This window comes from Coffea arabica, chromosome 8c, assembly GCF_036785885.1.
Source record: "Coffea arabica cultivar ET-39 chromosome 8c, Coffea Arabica ET-39 HiFi, whole genome shotgun sequence".
Classification (NCBI taxonomy): Eukaryota; Viridiplantae; Streptophyta; class Magnoliopsida; order Gentianales; family Rubiaceae; genus Coffea; species Coffea arabica.
The window spans coordinates 3,213,330-3,232,669 of record NC_092325.1 but is presented as its reverse complement, the minus strand read 5'-3'; the positions used below and the strand labels follow the sequence as shown (position 1 = coordinate 3,232,669).

At 35.4% G+C, this 19,340-nt stretch overlaps 2 protein-coding genes across 10 annotated transcripts; both read right to left on the bottom strand.

The window, feature by feature from the left end:
• Nucleotides 1-4,102: 4,102 nt before the first annotated feature.
• Nucleotides 4,103-5,595, bottom strand: LOC113706808 (uncharacterized). The gene is made up of 2 exons (XM_027228820.2): nt 4,940-5,595; nt 4,103-4,834 (listed from the first exon to the last, which is right to left on the bottom strand). The coding sequence occupies exons 1-2, from the start codon at nt 5,504-5,506 to the stop codon at nt 4,541-4,543; spliced, it is 861 nt and encodes a 286-aa protein (XP_027084621.1). The 5' UTR covers nt 5,507-5,595; the 3' UTR covers nt 4,103-4,540.
• Nucleotides 5,596-8,105: 2,510 nt separating this feature from the next.
• Nucleotides 8,106-17,631, bottom strand: LOC113706759 (uncharacterized). Of its 9 annotated transcripts, none has more exons than XM_072063090.1 (9): nt 17,473-17,631; nt 17,097-17,263; nt 15,224-15,353; nt 14,304-14,415; nt 13,261-13,578; nt 13,013-13,151; nt 11,479-11,564; nt 11,185-11,328; nt 10,550-11,087 (listed from the first exon to the last, which is right to left on the bottom strand). In XM_072063090.1, the coding sequence occupies exons 5-8, from the start codon at nt 13,576-13,578 to the stop codon at nt 11,200-11,202; spliced, it is 672 nt and encodes a 223-aa protein (XP_071919191.1). In that variant the 5' UTR covers nt 14,304-14,415; nt 15,224-15,353; nt 17,097-17,263; nt 17,473-17,631; the 3' UTR covers nt 10,550-11,087; nt 11,185-11,199. The 9 variants fall into 9 exon arrangements, with proteins under 9 accessions (XP_071919187.1, XP_071919185.1, XP_071919191.1 ...); XM_072063088.1 differs by having other exon boundaries at nt 14,304-14,420; nt 15,224-15,268; XM_072063087.1 differs by having other exon boundaries at nt 15,224-15,268.
• Between the last annotated feature and the right edge of the window lie 1,709 nt (nt 17,632-19,340).

Genomic DNA, 19,340 nt, shown 5'->3' with positions numbered 1-19,340 from the left:
CTCACTGACAAAATTTTCATGAAGATTGTCTTTCCCTCTTAGCTTTTTCACCTACTTCAATCTATGACATGCATTATGTACAATTTCCTGCTCAGGAAAATGCCGAAGGGAAGAACTTGATAAGATAGAGGGTATCTGAGCATAATTAGTGAATGCATCATAACCTGTCCAAACGGTAGGCATAGACAGAGCAAAGTCCCACATATTCAATCCAGTCAAAGCCACAGCACAAATGCCTAAACTTTTTTCAGTTTCTTTCTTAGCCTTTGCTGCACCGTATTCCTCTCTACATATCTCTCCTCTTTTTCTTTTTTCTTTTTTTTTCCTGACGGAGTGGGTGTCCGAATCAATTCTTACGGGGTTTGACTAATCTCACTTCGCCCCGAGAGGAGAGGCTCCTTCCCCCGAACAAGATAACCACTGGGACTCGATCCCTGGTGAGGGAGTTAGACAATGACTTCCAAGGGACTGTCGTGACCAAACGAGCTGTCCAGAAGGGGCTACATATCTCTCCTCAAATGATGCATATTTTTTATTGACAGGCATTATCAATCTAACAAAATGCAGACCGTACAAAAGTTCATTCATAGAGAGAGAATTAATTTTGCATGACGCTTAGTTCCTTAACAAATTGTTGGCTCAATAATTTGTTTATAAATAAGGTACAATGCAGCAATATATGCATGGAGCAATTAACAAACTAGGACTTCAAACATTCATTTTACACAACTGATTCGAGCAACAGACCACACAAAGTTTCAAATACTATGGATCCATCGTATCAAACAAAATGCACTAACAATTAGTACGTGTGCAATAAACAATTCATTTGTAATGATATATAGGAGATTACCTTTAAATGAGAACAAAAACTAATGAGAATCCATCAATTTGAAAGTTTCTTGCACCAAATCATGCACCTGCATAATTAACAAGTTGTCACCTTTCGTTTGTCTATGCTTATACTAAGACAAATGCATGTATGGATGAATTTTTTTTTTCCAGACTTTTGAAGTTAGTTAATTAAATCTAATTTCAAAGTTAACCCCAAAAGCCGGCAACTCTTGAGGCAACCTTGGGGACTTAACTACCAAACCCCGAAAAAACGATATGGGACTACGGGAAAGTTAGTAAGGCAGCCTCTACTAGGCCTTAAAGAAGAACCCACTACCTCAGATACCTCCCCTGCGTCTTTGTCTTTTTTTTCAAACGTATGGATGAATCAACCAAGCAGAATTTCAATCATTTAAAAAAAATTACATGCAATTCACCTCACTCCATTGATCTCACAGTAAAATCAACAAATAGGTAAATCTCAATGTAAACTATCTATGCCATACAACCAGTTCAACTAATTAGTGACAACATTAATTGCTACTAACATTCTCATGTTCACTGTATTACCCAGCTATAATGCTACTCAAAATGGAATTCACATATAATGTAAAATTAATTCATCACAACAGGAAATGACTTTCGAATAATAGAAAAGGCTAATCAGAATCCATTCAATTCTATTGCTTCTTCACCACATCTTGCACCCATATAATTCATTGTGAAGTCTCGTTTTAAATAACTGCAGCCATGTTAATACAATGATAACATCAAAACCATGGAACTCACATCTAACTCCTAGTCTCGTCATGGAACTCACATTTGGATTGTAAATAGGAGGTTTTAAATTTAAGCCCTTCTTTTTGAAAAAAAAAAGAAAAAAAAGGGATGTTTAGATTAGGGTTTATTGCAATTTACTCCCTGAACTTTCACCTAGTTGTTTATACCTCTTAAACTTTCAATTTAGCATTGTATTACAGGTTTTTAATCTAGAACCTCCTACTTACAATCTTTCAAACCTTATCACCCAACCCAACTCTTCTCCCAACATCGTACTACTTAATCTATCATTGTTCGGCATAATTTATAACCAGCTAAAGTCCCATTGAAATAAACATTAATTATCTTCCTAATCCAAAACATCTCATAAGACCAATAATTTCTTTTCAATATCTAACATAAACCTATTTGAGTCTAATTTTCATACTTAGGACCAACCTGTTAAGAGCATCATGCATATGAGCCTATAAAATTCACTGGTTTGCAATTATTAAAAATTCTGTGTATAACATTAATTACATACCTAGGGTTGTAAAACTCTCTACTTTTTAATCTTTTCCATAGCCTTAAGGATGCAGTCCATATAAGTAGAGTAATAATATTAGGATTTTTGGTGTATACATTACTAAAAATAGATGCATGTTATATGTGAAAGTTTTGATATTCTAATCTAAAAGAAGATTATCTATAATGCATTCAAAATTGCTAATAAAAGGATATACACTGTCACTGTGTCAAAAAGTACTCCATAATATTATATATATTATATATAATGGGAGAGCCTTCTTTTGGTGTAAACAATTCATGTTACTTAATGTTATAACAAAAATGCCCTTTAAATTAGTTTTCAAACTACTCAAGTTTTCTCTTTTTCTCTACCATGATCTTAAGTACATCTACTCACATCCCCTCTTTTTCTCTACCATCATTTTAAATAACATAACTTCCTAAAAAAAAAAAAAAAGGAATAGTATCTATACATTTTTGGGAAAAGCACATAAATGCTCTAACATGATTCTTCATATAATAGTTGACAATAAAAAATTAATTATATATTTTGAAATAAGCACACACGTAGGGTGTGCCAAAAGCACTACTTAATACATTAATCTTCTGTCCATTTGTTTCAAAGTTTATTGGGCCCATCCTAATCTATTAGCCGGCCCAATCTGGCCCAGAATATTCAATAGGCTAAGAAGATCATCATTTATCGCATCAACGCTATCGATCAAGTAAATGCAAGCCGAGATGTTTACGAAGCTCAAGCAGATTTACACAGGTGAGTCTAAACTACGAAGCCCAATTACTCGGTGGAGCTTCGGTAACGAAGTTCTTCTTGCTAATTTTGGTTATTGAAGTAATTTTGGTCAATTTTGGCTAATAGGAACTGAATTAAGGAAAAAAAAAATACAAATATGTATACCTTGCCATGAACGATACACCTCAAATACACCTTGCCGTTACGGAAATTGATCACTTAACCCTTATTCTAGGCACATTCTTAGGGAAGTTCTTAGATATTAAATTAATTAGTTGAACTCCAAAAGCATATCTGTGGATGGTGATGTTAATTACCCTAGAGTTCCTAGTTCTTTCTTTGCTCCACTAACGTGAAATTAGCACTCTAAAACATCCCTAATTCCCTACTGTAGAAAGAACAGAATCATAATGTTTTATCTCTTTGCTTGCTTAATGATCAACTAATATGCCCAATTTTAGAACATTAGTTGCTGATTAACTTGACTCCTAAACCACCAAATTAGCAGCTTCTAGTGTTTCATAAACTAGCGTGACAACATGATTGTCGTAATCAAAATGGAGAGGGGGGCAAAAACTACCATGATAACATGATTGTCTTGTCATACTTGACATAAACCGGTGTGATAATACGATCGTCACAACTAGTCATTTTCTAAATTAGGAAAATGGGTGCAAACAATCGTGAGTAGAATCATTTGGTAACATTTTTCTAACAAGTTGACATAAACTAATGTGATAATACGATTGTCATGACTAGTCGTTTTCTAAATCAAAGAGATGGGCGCAAACAATCGTCAATACAATCATTTGGTAACATTTTTTCTAACATGTTATAATTCATTGCTAATTACACGTACAACTTTGTAACAATCATATTATATCATATTTAAATACTGTTCACGTAAAATTGCACATGTCACCTACGTCAAGAGTTACATAAGTGGTATGAACCGTATGTTTCCAATTTTTGCACTACCAGCTAAATCCGAGCTACAAGTCATTTGGAACTTTTTGTATCTGACAACCGTCCCAAGCCATTCCTAAATCAATATACGGGAATGCTATTTTAAACCTAGAGTTCCACTGGTTCGACTTCCTGCTGCTCTGATCTATCAAGAAGCAAGAGTGAACACTCGATGCACCAGACTCTGCTCAGCATATTCTCTTGGTTGATGCTTCAATTATTGCTTAATAAAATTGCTCAATTGTCCCATCAAAGAAAACAAAATTGGGTAATGATATTTTCACATATAATGATCGTTGCATTACAGGCCAAACAAGGTACTCCGAACCCAAATTCAGATAATTCACATGGACGAGCTTAGCTTTTACATTCCCTCAAGAACCCAAATATTTTACATCAGTTTCTCAGGAATCCAAATATTTTACATTCCCTCAAGACAGGAAGATTTTCCCTCGTTAAAGTCAGCATAAGCTCGTTTATTAGTGCATCATAGCCTCCTTTCACCGTTACCTTAGACATATAATTAAACACTAATCATAATAAACACAGCAGCAGACTCAGGTCTCAGGTCTCAGGGGTCCGGACACAAAGGTTAGAATTCTAACTCTTCCAGAGCGGTATCTCAATGGTCTCAGGTCCGGGCACAAGGTTAGAATTCTGGCTCTTCCAGAGCGGTATCTTACTGATGGCTCTGTTAAGAACTTAAAACGATTCAACCACGGCGGCAGCTGCCGGAGCCGCCACTACATCGCCGTCGTTATCATCATCATCATCTTCATCCTCTGCTTCCCACATGAAATGTGCATATGAACCCAACACCATACAATCATCAGGCGCAGCTTGAACCGCTTGATCAAAGTAACATTTTGCCCTGCTCTCATCTCTTTCGTTTTCCCAAATCAAGTTTCCATACAAGGACAGCACTTCTCCATCTCCAGGACTTGCCAATATTGCCCTCCCGTAATACTCTTCTGCTCTGCCCAAATCTCCCTCCACCTGTACACAAAAATACAAACTAATCAAATATTTGATTAATTGAACAATAATTGAGAAATTCCAGAGTTCAATTAGATGTAAATAGAGTGGTATGGCGTAGTATACCTCATGCAAAAATTTGCCGTAATTTCTCAGAAGAAGAGGGTTGGAAGGGTTTGACTTGATCATTTCTTCGTAATAGGCACCGATCTTGCTCAGATCAGCGTTCCCGCCAGTTCCGAACTCATCTCTACCTCCGCCGCCAGAATTCCAGTTCTTCCCAATACCGCCGCCTGGAAACTCTACCTCCTCCAACGGCATCGCGCGCTGCGGCCAACCTCCTGCGTTGCTGCCTCTCGCTCTCGGACTCTCCACCACAGTCAACGATCCAGTGCTCTCGTCTTCTTCCTCAGGTATCCTCGCCACGAGAGCTCGCGATCCGAGCTCGCTCCTGCTAGTGCTCTTCACTCCCTCCATTGCGGATCGCATCATGTCCGGCTCCGATGACGCCCGCCGAATGTTCCGGCGACTCAGGTCCGTGTGCAGCGAAATGCTCGGCGAAGAACCACCGCTTTTCTTGTCGGATTCCCGAGCCGGCATCGAAACTGAAATTCTCGGCGAGCTTGGACTCGGAGGGGTCCAATTCCTGGCGGGGAACGAACCCGACCCGGTTCGGATTATCATAGCTTTCATATTTGGAAGAACAAGAAGTAGAAATTTTTGTTTGACTTATTTTCCCTGAAACTGATCAGGAGATGCATACTGGAGACCTTTTATCTTCTATCGAACTGCTTTATATAGTGGGGGGTTTTGGTGATGAATGAGGACCGTTGGATTGTACTACCGAGTTGACTTTTCGATCACGCAGTAAGTTGATGACACGTGTAGCTTCTCACGTGAAGGGCTTAGCCGGCGGAGGGTTCGGCGATGAAGACTGGAGTGGAGAGTCAGCAACTCAGCATTTCCAGTGGACTGGATGCTTAGTCCACGTGTCACGACAATTGCGCTGTCACGTGACTTTTTGCCAACGATGCGGACCCCACTTACCGTACCACCTTCTTGTAATAGTAGCTTTTTTTTTTATTTTTATTTTTAAATAATGATGATATTATTAAATTGTGAGAGTATGTGCAGAAGCGATATGTATTATATTAAACAGTTCAACAAGATATTTGTTAAGTTATATTTCAAGTGTTATATTTTTAAAAATATATGATTAATTAGAAAAAGTAAATATATACAAGAGATGATAAGTAAGATTAAATAGGAAAATAATATAAATGTAATAAAGGATAATAATTATTAAGATGTGTGTATATATATATATATATATATATATATTATAGGTTATGTAAATATTAGATGTGTTAATGAATACCCTTGAAACACATGTTAAGAAAATCCCTTTTTTTTGGGGATAAATTATGTGATCTTCAATCTGGTATTTGGTATGGGTGATTAAATTGGCCTTTGTTTTGGTTGGTACGAGTGATTGAAGAGGCAACCAAATGAAGTCATGTTGTTTCATGTATTTGATGGGGAATTATTAATTTCAAGAGATGTTGTTTATTTGCACTAGAATATCATGTTTCAAGCTCCGAAGAGTTTTCTAAAACACAACTAGAATTGGATTAGCGAAATGTAAATGCTGCAATTCACCAAAATGAGCCGATCATTCCATTTACTTCTTCACTATTTTTCGCCCTATACAAAATTTTGAACTCCATGGTTTTTTTTCCCCTTCTTTCTTGTAGTCTTTGACCACTACTACTAGAGATGCTTTTCAAATGACATCAATAAATTAATATGTTGTTATAATTTAGCCAAAGTCCAATTGAGTTTAATTAGCACCTAGGACTTGTTTGTTTTCTTGAAGATCAAAATCATATCAACCGAACCTACTTCCACTCAACGAGAAGTTTCCGAAAATACTTTGCTCTCTCGCACGCACCTAACTTAACTGAATCACAGATTTTTTAACAAATATTCGAGACATCTCGATAAAATACTTAATTTACATTTAACTTATCACATAAATGCACATATTCATATCTATTATCATCTGCATTGAGATACTTCTTTCTCAAATTGGTTTGACTCTTATCAACAAATATACAGGTAAAACTATCTTAACGAGTGCTGGGAACCAAACCACTAATACCTTTCCAATTTTCGCCTAAAAGGGCAAAAATTGAGAGCTTGAGCTTTGCAAAAATTGAGATTGCGGCCGAGAAAACGCCCCAGGTAAAGGACAACGGACAAAGAAGACAAGAGCGGGTAAGTGGACAAAAGATTGAAAGAAGAAAGTGACACGTTGATGAGGGACACTGGCCCAGTGTAATCTATCTTTTATCTGGTGAGGAAGGGAAGTTGGATAACAAGATAACATAAAAAAGGATGCCATTTTTGGAGCTTTTGGACCCATTTTTGCTTAGTGCCAAATTTGTCTATTTTGATTGAATTTTGTTTTTTCTTTGAGAACGTTTTCGGCTGGCTAATATATTTCTTTGAGACTAGTAAAACTCACTCAAGAGTTGTTTGAAGTTCAGTCCAGTTGATAAAATGGTAAAGCTCATCCACTCTCAACCTGTTAACCCCACTAAACATAATGGAAAAATAAAAAAAAAAAATAAAAGAGGAAAGTTTTGATGGTGGAATTCTATCTTGATAGCTTGATTTGCACTTTTCTATCTACCATAATTAGGGGAACAAAAATCAGTAGAGCAAAGAGAGCAAATAATTTTAATTCCCAATCATGTGAACTGCACGATTTTGAATGTCAATGATGAAAATGTTGTCCCCACTGATCATGTCGTGGTGTTTGGCATCACAAATGAGAATTCTGCGACTGGAAAACCATGTCCCTAAAACCAAGCCAGGTTAAATCACACAGCAGACTCTAGTAGCAAGTGGTATGATTCTACTGTTGTAGGATATGGTATTTGTGAATCTGTGTTCTACTTCTTTATTATTATTATTATTATTATTATTATTATTATTATTAGTATAAATGAGGGAATTCGAACTAAGACCTCTCACTCTCCCCGTCTTCCTTCGAATCATCTAACCATCTAACCCATCATTCTTTATTATTTTTCTTTCATTGCATTGAAAGGAAGCAAAAATCACGGTAGCAAATTAATTAATTTGGATTCTTAGCCAAGATACCTTAGTTACTACCTAAACGTGAGTGCATTTAAATAGAAAATTATTGTCTGTCAAAAAAAAATAAAAAATTATTTCAAATAATTATTATAGTACTCTTTGTGATATGATATGTACTAAATAGAAATAAATAGAAGTATAAAAAGTTTATTAAAAAAGCATTTATGATCCAAGTAAAATAATATTTAAAAGAAATACATATCCAAATACATTCAGAAATTTGTAAGCAATTCCGTCCCAGTTGGGTAGGCAGGGTTTAGCACATTCATTAGGCACTTAGATTGTGCTCTTGTTTTCCGGTAATTGAACGATGAAAATGAAACGGAGAATCGCTTTCGAAAAACAGTAGAGATAAACAAAGATCCTTACATTGCGATCCATCCCTTTCTTCCCCATATTCTCTTTTGGGTTCTCTATTCATATATCCTTTGCCCATGCTTGCCCCATTCCTTTCTTGACTTGAGTCTCGGAGCTTCCTTCCTTTTGATTGGGGTGGTTTTGGGGGCCGGCCTCCCACGTGAATGCCAAGAAGAATTTACCTATTAGTTTGACTATCAACCATGTGATCTGAAGTGGAATCAAGTTTCCTTGATTACCAAAAAGCAACAACAAAAAATTTCTATACTAAGCGATGTACGATTTAAACCAACTTCCTCTAGGGAGCTAATCACCACATTAATTATAAAGTGGAAGGTCAAGGGTTTTCAAACCTTGCCTACCATCAATATGCCTCTATATGAGATTTGTTCTAAATTCATACGAATGCGTGATACATGTGGTGCATCCGTCTGGTCTGATAGTGGTTCAGTCCCCATTAGGTTTCCCCGACTCAGTTAAGCCACCTTCTAGAGTAGGCTCCCCCAGTAGGAGTAAGAGCAAGTTAGCTTAGACTAGATATGCCGTTACGTTAAAATAAAAATTAAAAAATAAAAAGCAATGTACAATTTAAACGATAAAAACAACTTAATGGATAATTCATCTTTTTTTTTTTATTTTAAAGATTTTCATATTTGTGTCTATAATTTAGATATGTCATGATTTAAAATCGCTATTTGTAGGTAGGCGGACTATGATTTTTCTATTCTAGTTTCTTCTGTTGTTGAGAGCAACCGTTTCTTCATCTTATCCCGCGAAGGGTTTCCAATGCAGTTGCCCTATTTTATACTTAATAGGTGATTTTGTGAATGCATAGTTTCATGTTTGCTGTCTCTTATTGTATTTAGACACCTTTTCAATGTAATTTTATTTTTCTCAAAAATTAATACTACATAAAATTCATCCTAACGAGTACCCCATTCAACACAAGTAAAACAACTGCTCTAGTGAAATCAATTCCAAGCCTTCCTTTTTTTAAAATTGAAAAGAATATGTTTTGTTTTGTTCTTCTCCATTTATTTTTCCCTGGAAATCATTTATTTTAAAAAAAGAATTCTAGTAGGAAAACAAAATGAGATTTAAGAAGTTAGGAGGAGGAAAGAGAATTTAAATTCAGTTTCTCGAGTCTCAACTTTAGTCATCCTTCCATACTCTTACAAAGAAAAATATCCTTAAAAAAAAGTTCCATTAACTAAACTTAGTCTTCAGGAGCATAATTATCATGCCAAGTGCGAATTATTAATCATCTTTTTCCAGTTTAGTCGTATATGCGAATTTACCACCAGATTACGCTATTTGCATTTCTGTCTTTTTTTTCACTCTCGGAGTAGACAAGACTTGCATGCACTCACTCAGAGGAATCAAGATAAGACCACATTTATTAGTCTAGAATTGTTCACTCAGAAAAGACAAATGATTCCAATTAAGGAGACCAAACATTTCTCAACAGCTATAAAATCTTTAACTGTACCGCTTTGCATTCTGCTGAAAACTTATCGACGACAACATCTGCGTCAAAAATTAATTTAACTCTCTAAAGAAGTTTCTGAAAATTTAATGGTACAATATCCTTTACATGCAGCGGCACATTTTTTATTTAGGAAGGAAACTTTCGATTTTCAATTTTTGGGTTTCTTCTAAACTCCTATGCCTATTTCCAAGGGGTGAAATCAAGCCTAATAACCTTAAATGTAATAAATGTTATGTTACTATCTCCATTTACTCCCAGTTGATTCCCACAATTGTTGCGCTTTGTTTCCTTTTCATCTTCAATTGAGACATTGAAGATAGAACTGACAGAACTCGAGCATATAATAGTTTTCACTTTTTTCAACGGAGGATTGTACTGAACGGTCAGATAAGAAGGATTATAAGTAAAAGGTCTTGAATGCTTATCCAAAACCAAAAAAAAAAAGGGTGCTAAATCCTTTTTCGAATCCAATCTCAAACTTAGCAAGGACAATCTGCAGCAACATTTGATGCCTTCAATCTCAAACTCAGTAAGGACTGGCATGGACCTCCTTAGGGTGTTACGTACTTAAGAAAGCAGAACAACTAACTAACCATGCAGGGGTTTATGAAAATTGGTATGATGAATAAAAAAGCTGCAACCTCGGAGGTTAATGATCCGAAATTGATATGTACTTGGAAAAGCAGACAAGCAACTAACCATGCAGGAGTATATGAAAATTGGTATGGTGATGAAACAAGCTGCAATCTCATGATTACACATAACATTTATGATAAGAATGATACCCTTATTAGAGGGATCATCTTCTCTACTGTCAAAAGAGTGTAACAACAACATAGAGCAGACCACAAGGTTCGTGCTGAGAAGGGATTTTAACAGCTAGTACTTGCACACTGCACCTATTTCTCTCAAAAGATAATCAAAATCTTCTATACACTAAATGGCTCAAATGAATAACAACCTATTAAAGGCAAAGGTTCACTCTAGCTTCCGGATTGTTTGCTTTAATCCTGTTGCTTTTTAATGTTTCTTGCATGGCTGTCAATGACCATAACAACTAGACTTTGAGATGTTGTCCTCTTTCCTAGTCCTAGCCATACACCTAGGTCTACTTAACATCATACTGGGGAGGACACAATTAGAGAATTTAGACCGAAAAGGAACAGAACCAGAACCCTGATGATCGTCTACCTTGAACACAGTAAGAATATCATTGAACAAAGACAAACCTCTTCGTCAATGTCACATAATTTTCACGACCACCTGACCAGTATTACATGCGAAAAAACTTTCATTTTATGCAATTAACACCAAAAATATAAGAAACAACAAAATGAAAATTGAATAGGAAGAGCAAAACCTTGCTGTGGAGAAGTTACTGATCCTTTTTTATCCTGGACACAAAAGCAGAGGGTCGTCGGTCCTGATTGGTAGATCGGATTATAAAAAGTAGTGTTTCCACAAGCATGCCACCAACCAATCCAAGGATGCCTCCTGCAGCGCTCTACAATAGAAATAAAAGAAGTGTTCATTATAGGACAATTAAAGACCAAAGGGAGATAGCAGAAGGAGAATCTTTGGACACAGCAATTTATTAACCAAGCAGCCTAAGCATGATTCTACAGAATATTTGCAGAAGAATCCAGGGAGCTACCATTCCAACATTGCGGCTAAACAGGGCTCTGAATGCAGCATATCCAACCAAATAGCCAGTAAACATAGTAACTGCAACATGCAAACCTGCAACAAACAATAAATATTCATTTTTAACATGAAGAGGTTTTAAAAATAATAAGCATATCAAGGTACAGTTAAGATAAAATAAAGATTTGAGACACCTCAGATATTATTAAGAGGAAATTGCCTTGAAGCAAATTCTATGCTACACAGATCAATCAGAAGAGCACCAAAAACCAATTGAAACTGGCAGCCAGCAGATTTCACAAAAAATTTAACAGAGCTATAATAATATACATGAATTAAAATCTCAAGTTGTTCCTCTCTCTCTCTCTCTCTCTCTCGTGGCTAAAAACTTGCCAATCAGTGCAGCAGTAGGATTGGAGGCCCAAAATAACTTCAATTGTGCTGGTAACTTTTGTTGAAGCATCAAGGAATCCTCAAGAATCTAAAACAAATATCTTACCAATTATACAAGGACAATTAACTCCTCGAGGTCCATATGGAAAAGTTGTCTACAGTTACTTTCATGAGACTATGCAAAAGTAAATCTGAAACTTTAAAGAAGGTTGAAGTGCCTTTTTCTATGTTGCTTCCAGTGTTTGACCTTCCTGCTGTTTTAAAATAACAATTAAAGCTGTCATGCTAGATGAAGCATCAACTTAACACAAAGGTGCTCACTTCAACAATAGAAGATTTCTTGCCAGATGAAGCATGAATGCGCTCACTTCATAATCAAAATTATGCTCATTCGCCCTTATCTCATTCTCAAACAATCGACGCCAAAGATACCAATGGAAAACTTGGCACCAGTCATACAAAAAGGCAACCTGCAGACAACTTAATATTACCTACAAGGTTGATCCTTAAAGTTCATGTGAAGGGATCAAAACTGAAAATTGGTACTGAGTCCAAATTTTAATACACTGAGGCAGACTTTTGTAGATCACACAAGCATAACACTGTAAAATTTCTGTCGGTTCATAGTTCTATTAATTTACATCACAGACTTTTGACTACAGGTGCATATCAACTGCACTTTAGCATCATTGGAACTAGTAGACATCATATATATTGTCTTTTACAATATATGTACTGCAAAACGCAATAATAACTTGGGAATACATTTTCGAACTTTAGTAGCATTCAACATTTGTTCTAAGGTCAACTTCTCTACTTATGTAGAAAACCTTTGACCCTCCACCTAGCCATGGCTTTACATTCTTTCTTTAAATTCTTTCTAAAATTGACGAGATTTCAGAATATACACCAGCACACACAATCTTTTTTTTTTTTTTGCTGCATTGTGTAATTTCAGCATATTGATCAGAAGGCCCTAAATTGAAAAAAATAAAAGTTATCATGCTAACAATTTGACGAGTTGAACAAATAGCTCTACAATTCAATAATATACCCAAAAAAATCATCATCAAATTTACCAAAAAAAAAAATCAAACGAGATTAAATCAACTATATTTTTAAAAAAAAAAGGATTGAGAAAAAGAACTGACCAAGTCCTAATTGATCCTTGTAAGAAGAAAAAGGCTCCTCCACGCCCTTCTTCGGCGTAATATCCTTCACCAATTCCTCATATTCTTTCTTCTCCGCCACCTCCGCCAGCTTCCTTAGCCTCGCTTTCAATTCCTCACTCTTCACCCACAATTCAAAAATAAAATAATCCATCAACTCAGAGTAAACAAGCAAAATTCAATTCAATACAATAAGTAATTAATTAATTCAATGCCCAAAGTAATTGCACCTTTTCTCTAGGCTTTGGGCTGGTGAAAATGAAATTTGAACCAGAGAACAAACGGAAGAGGCTGGGCCGAGTTTTTGGGTCGGATCCGATCCAAATGGACTTGAGAGATTTGTAGGAAAGGGAGGAGTGAGGGGAAAGGGAGGAAGCCAGGTCTCTCAAGTCTTGAGGGAGATTAGGGTCTGTAGATGCTGTCATTAAGAATGATCGGATTGTCTCGGTAGTGGATATGACCAAACCGATGTTGCCACTTCCATCAGTTGCCGCAGCAGCGGCGGCGGTGGGATTGGAATTGTCATTTCCGTTCATGTTCAAGTCCATCTGAATTTTCAAACAATTGGTTCTGTTAATTCTTCATTCTAACCATAGAATTACTCAAAGTGTGGTACCGTGTACAACGCCTTGAAATAAAAAAAAGTTATGTTAAAATTGTTTGGGTTAATTTAATTCCAACAGACCTTTCCGTGCATTAATGTGTAATTGAATAATCCGCCCCCGTGTGTTATTATAATTTTTTTCAATCAGGTATAATTGGGTCAGACAGCCCAATTTCAGACTAAATTTGGCATATGCAACGTAAAGAGTTTCGTGGAATGACCAAATTATTTACAAGTTCTTAATTACCAAATTTTTTACTTATTTACTTTTGATGAAAATTTTTTCTAAAACAATCTAGTTTAGGAGTCTTTAATCATGCAGTTTAGGAGCAACTTTTTGTACTACATAGCTTTATCCCATACGTTATTGAAGATAATTATTGCACACTAGTTACCTAGACCATACATAAGGTTAAGCAAAGATAATATACCTTTCTATTTAGGAAGTCAGCTACTTCACTTGTAAATCTTAGCAACTAAATTAGGCTCTAACATGTAAATCAAAGTCTGTGAGGTGCCTCAGATCCATTTTAACAGAAAATGATGCTTTTATTGGGTGGACACAACTAAAACATGCAGACCCATAGATTTATAAATGAGTATGTAAGAGACAAATCAATTTCTGGAATGGAGGAGTTGGACATCTATGAAATTTTCAGAGAAAATTACCTTGAACTAGAGTCAGAATAGCTCAGAGAAATCCTCAAATACAATATGCCAACAAGTTCTGTTCAACACATGAATTTGAATTCAAAGAGTTCAGAGAAGCCCTCTACAATTTCTGCACTATGAAAAACCAAAGAAACTTAGTGGTTAAGCATTTAAACAGAAAATAGCCATGAACACGGTTTTTAAACGCAAAATTAAGAAAAACAAAATGATAGACCAAGAAAAAAGAGAGCTTAATTTAAAACCTTGAAATACCAGATTAAGGTACAAGTGGAAAGCAAGGTATCAAAGAAAATATATCATCTTATTATTCTAAACCAAGATAAACGTAATAATAAACTGACATGCAAGGCATTACATAACAGTAAAGGGTGATATTTTGGAGAACCATATCAATAGCAAAGGGCAACAGTTTTGGTATGAAACATATAAAAAGTAGTAAATGGTATGTAACATGATTACACATATGTATCAAAATACCTTCACTAGTCTAAAGTCTGATGAGACTAAAAGCAAAGAACAACAAAAGTATTAAAAGATTTAATTAGCTCATACGAATCCAAAAGATCACTGAAAAATTAGGGTGCATTAAGAATAATCTTTTCAAGTTAATTTCAACCCATAGAAATGAAAAATAAAGATAAAAGAAAGAGAACACCATCTTGCAGTTTACTTTAAACTCAAACTAATTTTCTTGCTCCTAATTATACAGGTTCAAGGAACTTGATCGCTGACATCTTCAAATTACATCTATCATGCAAAAAAGGTTCACGGCAATTCAAAATATATACTGCAATCAGAATAGCTTAAATCCAAAATTAGCTGTGGACAGAAACAAGTTACAAGCATTAGAAGCTGCTTTATTTTAACTGATGTCAGAGCACTTTAATGCTCAGCTCAGAAATCACATTAGAAGTTACCTGATAGACAGCAGTAGCACTCAATTGAGACAGCAGCAACGTAATCTACATCATGTAACTAGGAAATTAATAAATGTGGCAATTGTTCTGATTCTTCTTGTAGTAGTTAACAATGAGTTGAAGCCAGCTTCTACATTGGTCAAGACTTAGATTTGGTTAAAATTCAACAAGTTTGACATTTGCTGAAAAATTACACTACATTAAGAAAGTTTGGAAAAATTATACTACATCCTGACTTGCTGCTTCTAGTTTTAAAGATCAATTTCATTTCCATTGTAACTAGTACATGCCTTATCCTTCTCTCCTTATCCTTCTTTACCCTTTCTTTTTATACTTTTTTTTTTCTGAGATGTTGATCATTTTCTTTGTTTTATTTAAGTCATTTGGCCTTTTCTTTTTGCAAATTTCCATCTTAAAGATAGCAAAACAGCATAGGCAGCAGGCACTCATCCTCTGCTGAGTAATGCAAGCAGAATACTACTACCATTTATGAAACTTTCAATGGCTAAGAATAACTTTACAAAAAGTGGGTAATTTAAATAGGCGTTGATTATAGCTGATAGTTATCAGATGACATTATTGATAGCTGATAGCAGAATAATCTTCTACTAAAATATTGATAAAAAGCCAACATTTATGAAGCCCAGCATTCAACTTGTAGCCATCAAGAATGTGTTTACTAGCTTCAGATTCTAGGTCCACTAAAAGGGAATATATCAACCTTTAACAAAGCAATCATGCTTGCAGAATATAAATGTTGCTACCTGCAGCATAAACAAGGCTCCACAAAGACCTCCTTTAGAACGAAATGGGGTCAGGGTGGTCACAATATGAGGTATTACAGCCTACAGAAGAACACAGAAAGGTAACCCCTACATGCACTCCACAGATCAACAACACTAAGTCTGGGGCAATTAGGAAGACTGCCATAGAACTGAAGCTTCCTCACAATCATGAAGAGATTCTCAAAGATGCTGATGCACCAGTTGACAAATCATCTACTGAGACGCTCTAAATTTCATATATTAGCATAGATTTGATGGTTAGACTATTTTATCTCCCATCCCTTTAAGCTCCATCCAACATGGTTTTCAGAGTTAATATCATCAGTTCAGTTTTACCTTGAGAAAAGTTAAACCTCTTCAACTAATGATGGACAATCAACAAAAGGCTTTCTAGAAGATAAACTCCAGCTTGCTTCACATGCATAAAGAAGAAAAGAAAAGGAAACTTTAACAGAACAGAACACATGAAACATGGCAGGGCACTTAGAAATATGTATCTCCAGCATTGTCTGAAAATTGGGTGGAACCTTATATTACATACATGTGATGTATAAAATAAGGTTCCTAATACTATCAGCCAGAATTACAGAAGAAAAGTCATTGACCAAAGATAAACGACAATAGGCAAGCAGATCTGACAAGCCAATATGCTCCAAAAATATGTGTAAACCAAAATTCGTGCTTAAATTGACACACTCTTTGGCCAAGTCAATATATATGCCAACAATGATCTTTTCCCACATATTACATAGCCAGTTATTATTACATGGTCAAGCAAATATCATAACCAATTATTACTACATGGTTAAGAAAATATCATAATGTAACAATTTACTTTACCCACACATCATGCTATAGAACCGTATCCAAAATCATAGAGATGTGCATTAAAGTGCAATGCAATCCAAATTTTCAAACTGAAACTCTAGAATTTCACCTTAAATCACATTAAGTCTCAAATAATTGGAAAAAAACCATTAAAATCCACATTTAAAAATCATATAGTCGTTCTCCATCGAATCCCAAAAAAAAAAAGCATAAATATCAAATTATGGACAAAAAAAGAGAGAAAATCTGAGCTTAATTACCTCTTGCATCGAATGGAAGATGTCTAACCAAAAATCGAAGAAGATTCTCTAACGACTTCTCTCAATACCAGAGTTAGGTTTTACTTCGCTGTCGAATACAATTACTTTGAGATCTCAACAAATCTTGCTCGGTGAATTTCCAATTCCTTCACTTCATGAACATCGACCTAAAAAATGAACAGAAATTAACAGTAAATTTCTCATAAATGTTGCTAAAATTGATCGTAACAGAGCAAACAACGAAGGATTGGATTGGTGTAAAGCTATAAACCTAACCAATTTTTCTTTCTCAAGCCTAATGGAGACTTGAAAAGTGGGAGAGAAATTGAGTACAACTATAAGAATAAGAAATGGAGAGAGCAGACGAGAAATTAACTGATCGGAACAGTGGAATAGATTTTAGCGGGAGAAAGAGCGAGGATTTGAGATCAGGGGGAAGGAAACTGAGCAGAGAACGAAAACTGATAAGCTTTAGAATTTTTTTTTTCTTTTTTCTTTTTAGTGAGTGTTTTTTTTTTCCTTTTCCCCTCGCTATTAGACATTTAATGTAGCAAAATGCTACGTCGTCGTTTCTTGTTTAAGGCTTCGTTTGGGAGTCGAGGATTTGGACAGAAAAGAAAGGGAAGGAGAAAGTTTAGTTTTCTTTTATTTGTGAATTTTTAATACGAAAGAAAAGAAAGAAGATGGGAGGATTCGGAAAGATAAATAGTAGGCAAAAATTTTCTTCCCAAATTGGACGGAAATGGAGAGAAAGTTTGAGAGAGCTTGCGAAATTTTTGAAAAATACCTATTTTATTCTTAAAAAAGTCTTGAACAAATATTTAATGACTTTCATATCTAAAAAGGAATTTCGCCATTTTTGTCCCTAAATTTTTACAATAAAACCAATTTCATCCTTTATGATTTTTTTTTAGCCAATTTAGTCCTCCGACTATTTTGAAGTCTCCAATGTGGGACTTTTGCAGCGGTGACACCACATTTTACGTATTCCGTACAATCGGTGATGGGTATATTTGTCCTTTTAAATTAGATTCTTCAATTTAGACGGATCTCTGACCATAGTTCTTTTTCTCCAATAGAAATTCATCCTATTCACCAGAAATTCGCACAAACTCTCTGACACACACACACACTCAAATCATGAAACAAAATTCACAAGGAAAAAAAAAATCAAGAACCATAAGGAAAGTGAAGCAAAATTCAAAGGAGAAATGGCTCTCAAACATACTCTCAGGTCTACTGACAAACTCATTTCGTTTGAGCATTTTGTCAAACAGATTAAGGTCATCACAAAAATTGAATATTTCGAATGAAATTTGACTATGGCTGAGTCGAAAAATATCTTGTCAAGCCTCATTCAGGCAGAAAAGGTGAAAAAGAAACAACGAAATTGCAGCAAGTATCATTGTCTAATTTCATTCATCTACAAAACAAAGCATACGGGAAGAAGCTAGCAATTTCAACGGCCATAAGAAAATCATCTCAACTTAGAGATTAAAACAAAAAAAGGATTATGGAAACCTCACAGTGCTTTTCTTGGAAAGAAAATAGAGTATACAACTCTACAACTAAGATTCCGCAAGGATTTTAGAGAGATTCTTATGAGTTCATATGAAACTCAAGGTGAAAAATGTGAATGATGACTAGTCACGAGTTTTAATTGTTGATGGATGAAAGTGGGTCGGTAGTGACAATTGGTGGTGTCTTTGCTAACAACCATGAATAGAGGATCGAAGAATCAGAACCAAACAAAGTGAGTTTGCCGGTGAGTAGACCTAAACTTGTCTATAAGAGAGATTTCTCCTTCAAATTTTGTTTCAATTTTCCTTTTGGTTCTTGGTTTTCTATTTTTTTTATCATGGATTTTGTTTCTTGATTTGAGTGTGAGAGAGAGAGTTTGCGCAAGTTTCCAATAAATCCAGATGAAATTTTCGGTAAAATTCATCGGAAAAGAAGAACTATAGTCAAAGGTCTGTCTAAATTGAAGAATCTGATTTAAAAGGACAAATATACCCATCATCGATTGTACGAAATACGTAAAATGTGGCGTCGCCGATGCAAAAGTCCTACATTGGAGACTTCAAAATATTCGGAAGACTAAATGGACTATAAAAAATCATGAAGGATGAAACTGATTTTCGTGTAAAAGTTTATGGACTAAAATGACGAAATTCCCTATCCAAAATCATTTTACAAATTCTCAAGTATGTCTTCATTTTTTTTCACAACACCTTTTCTTTGTGC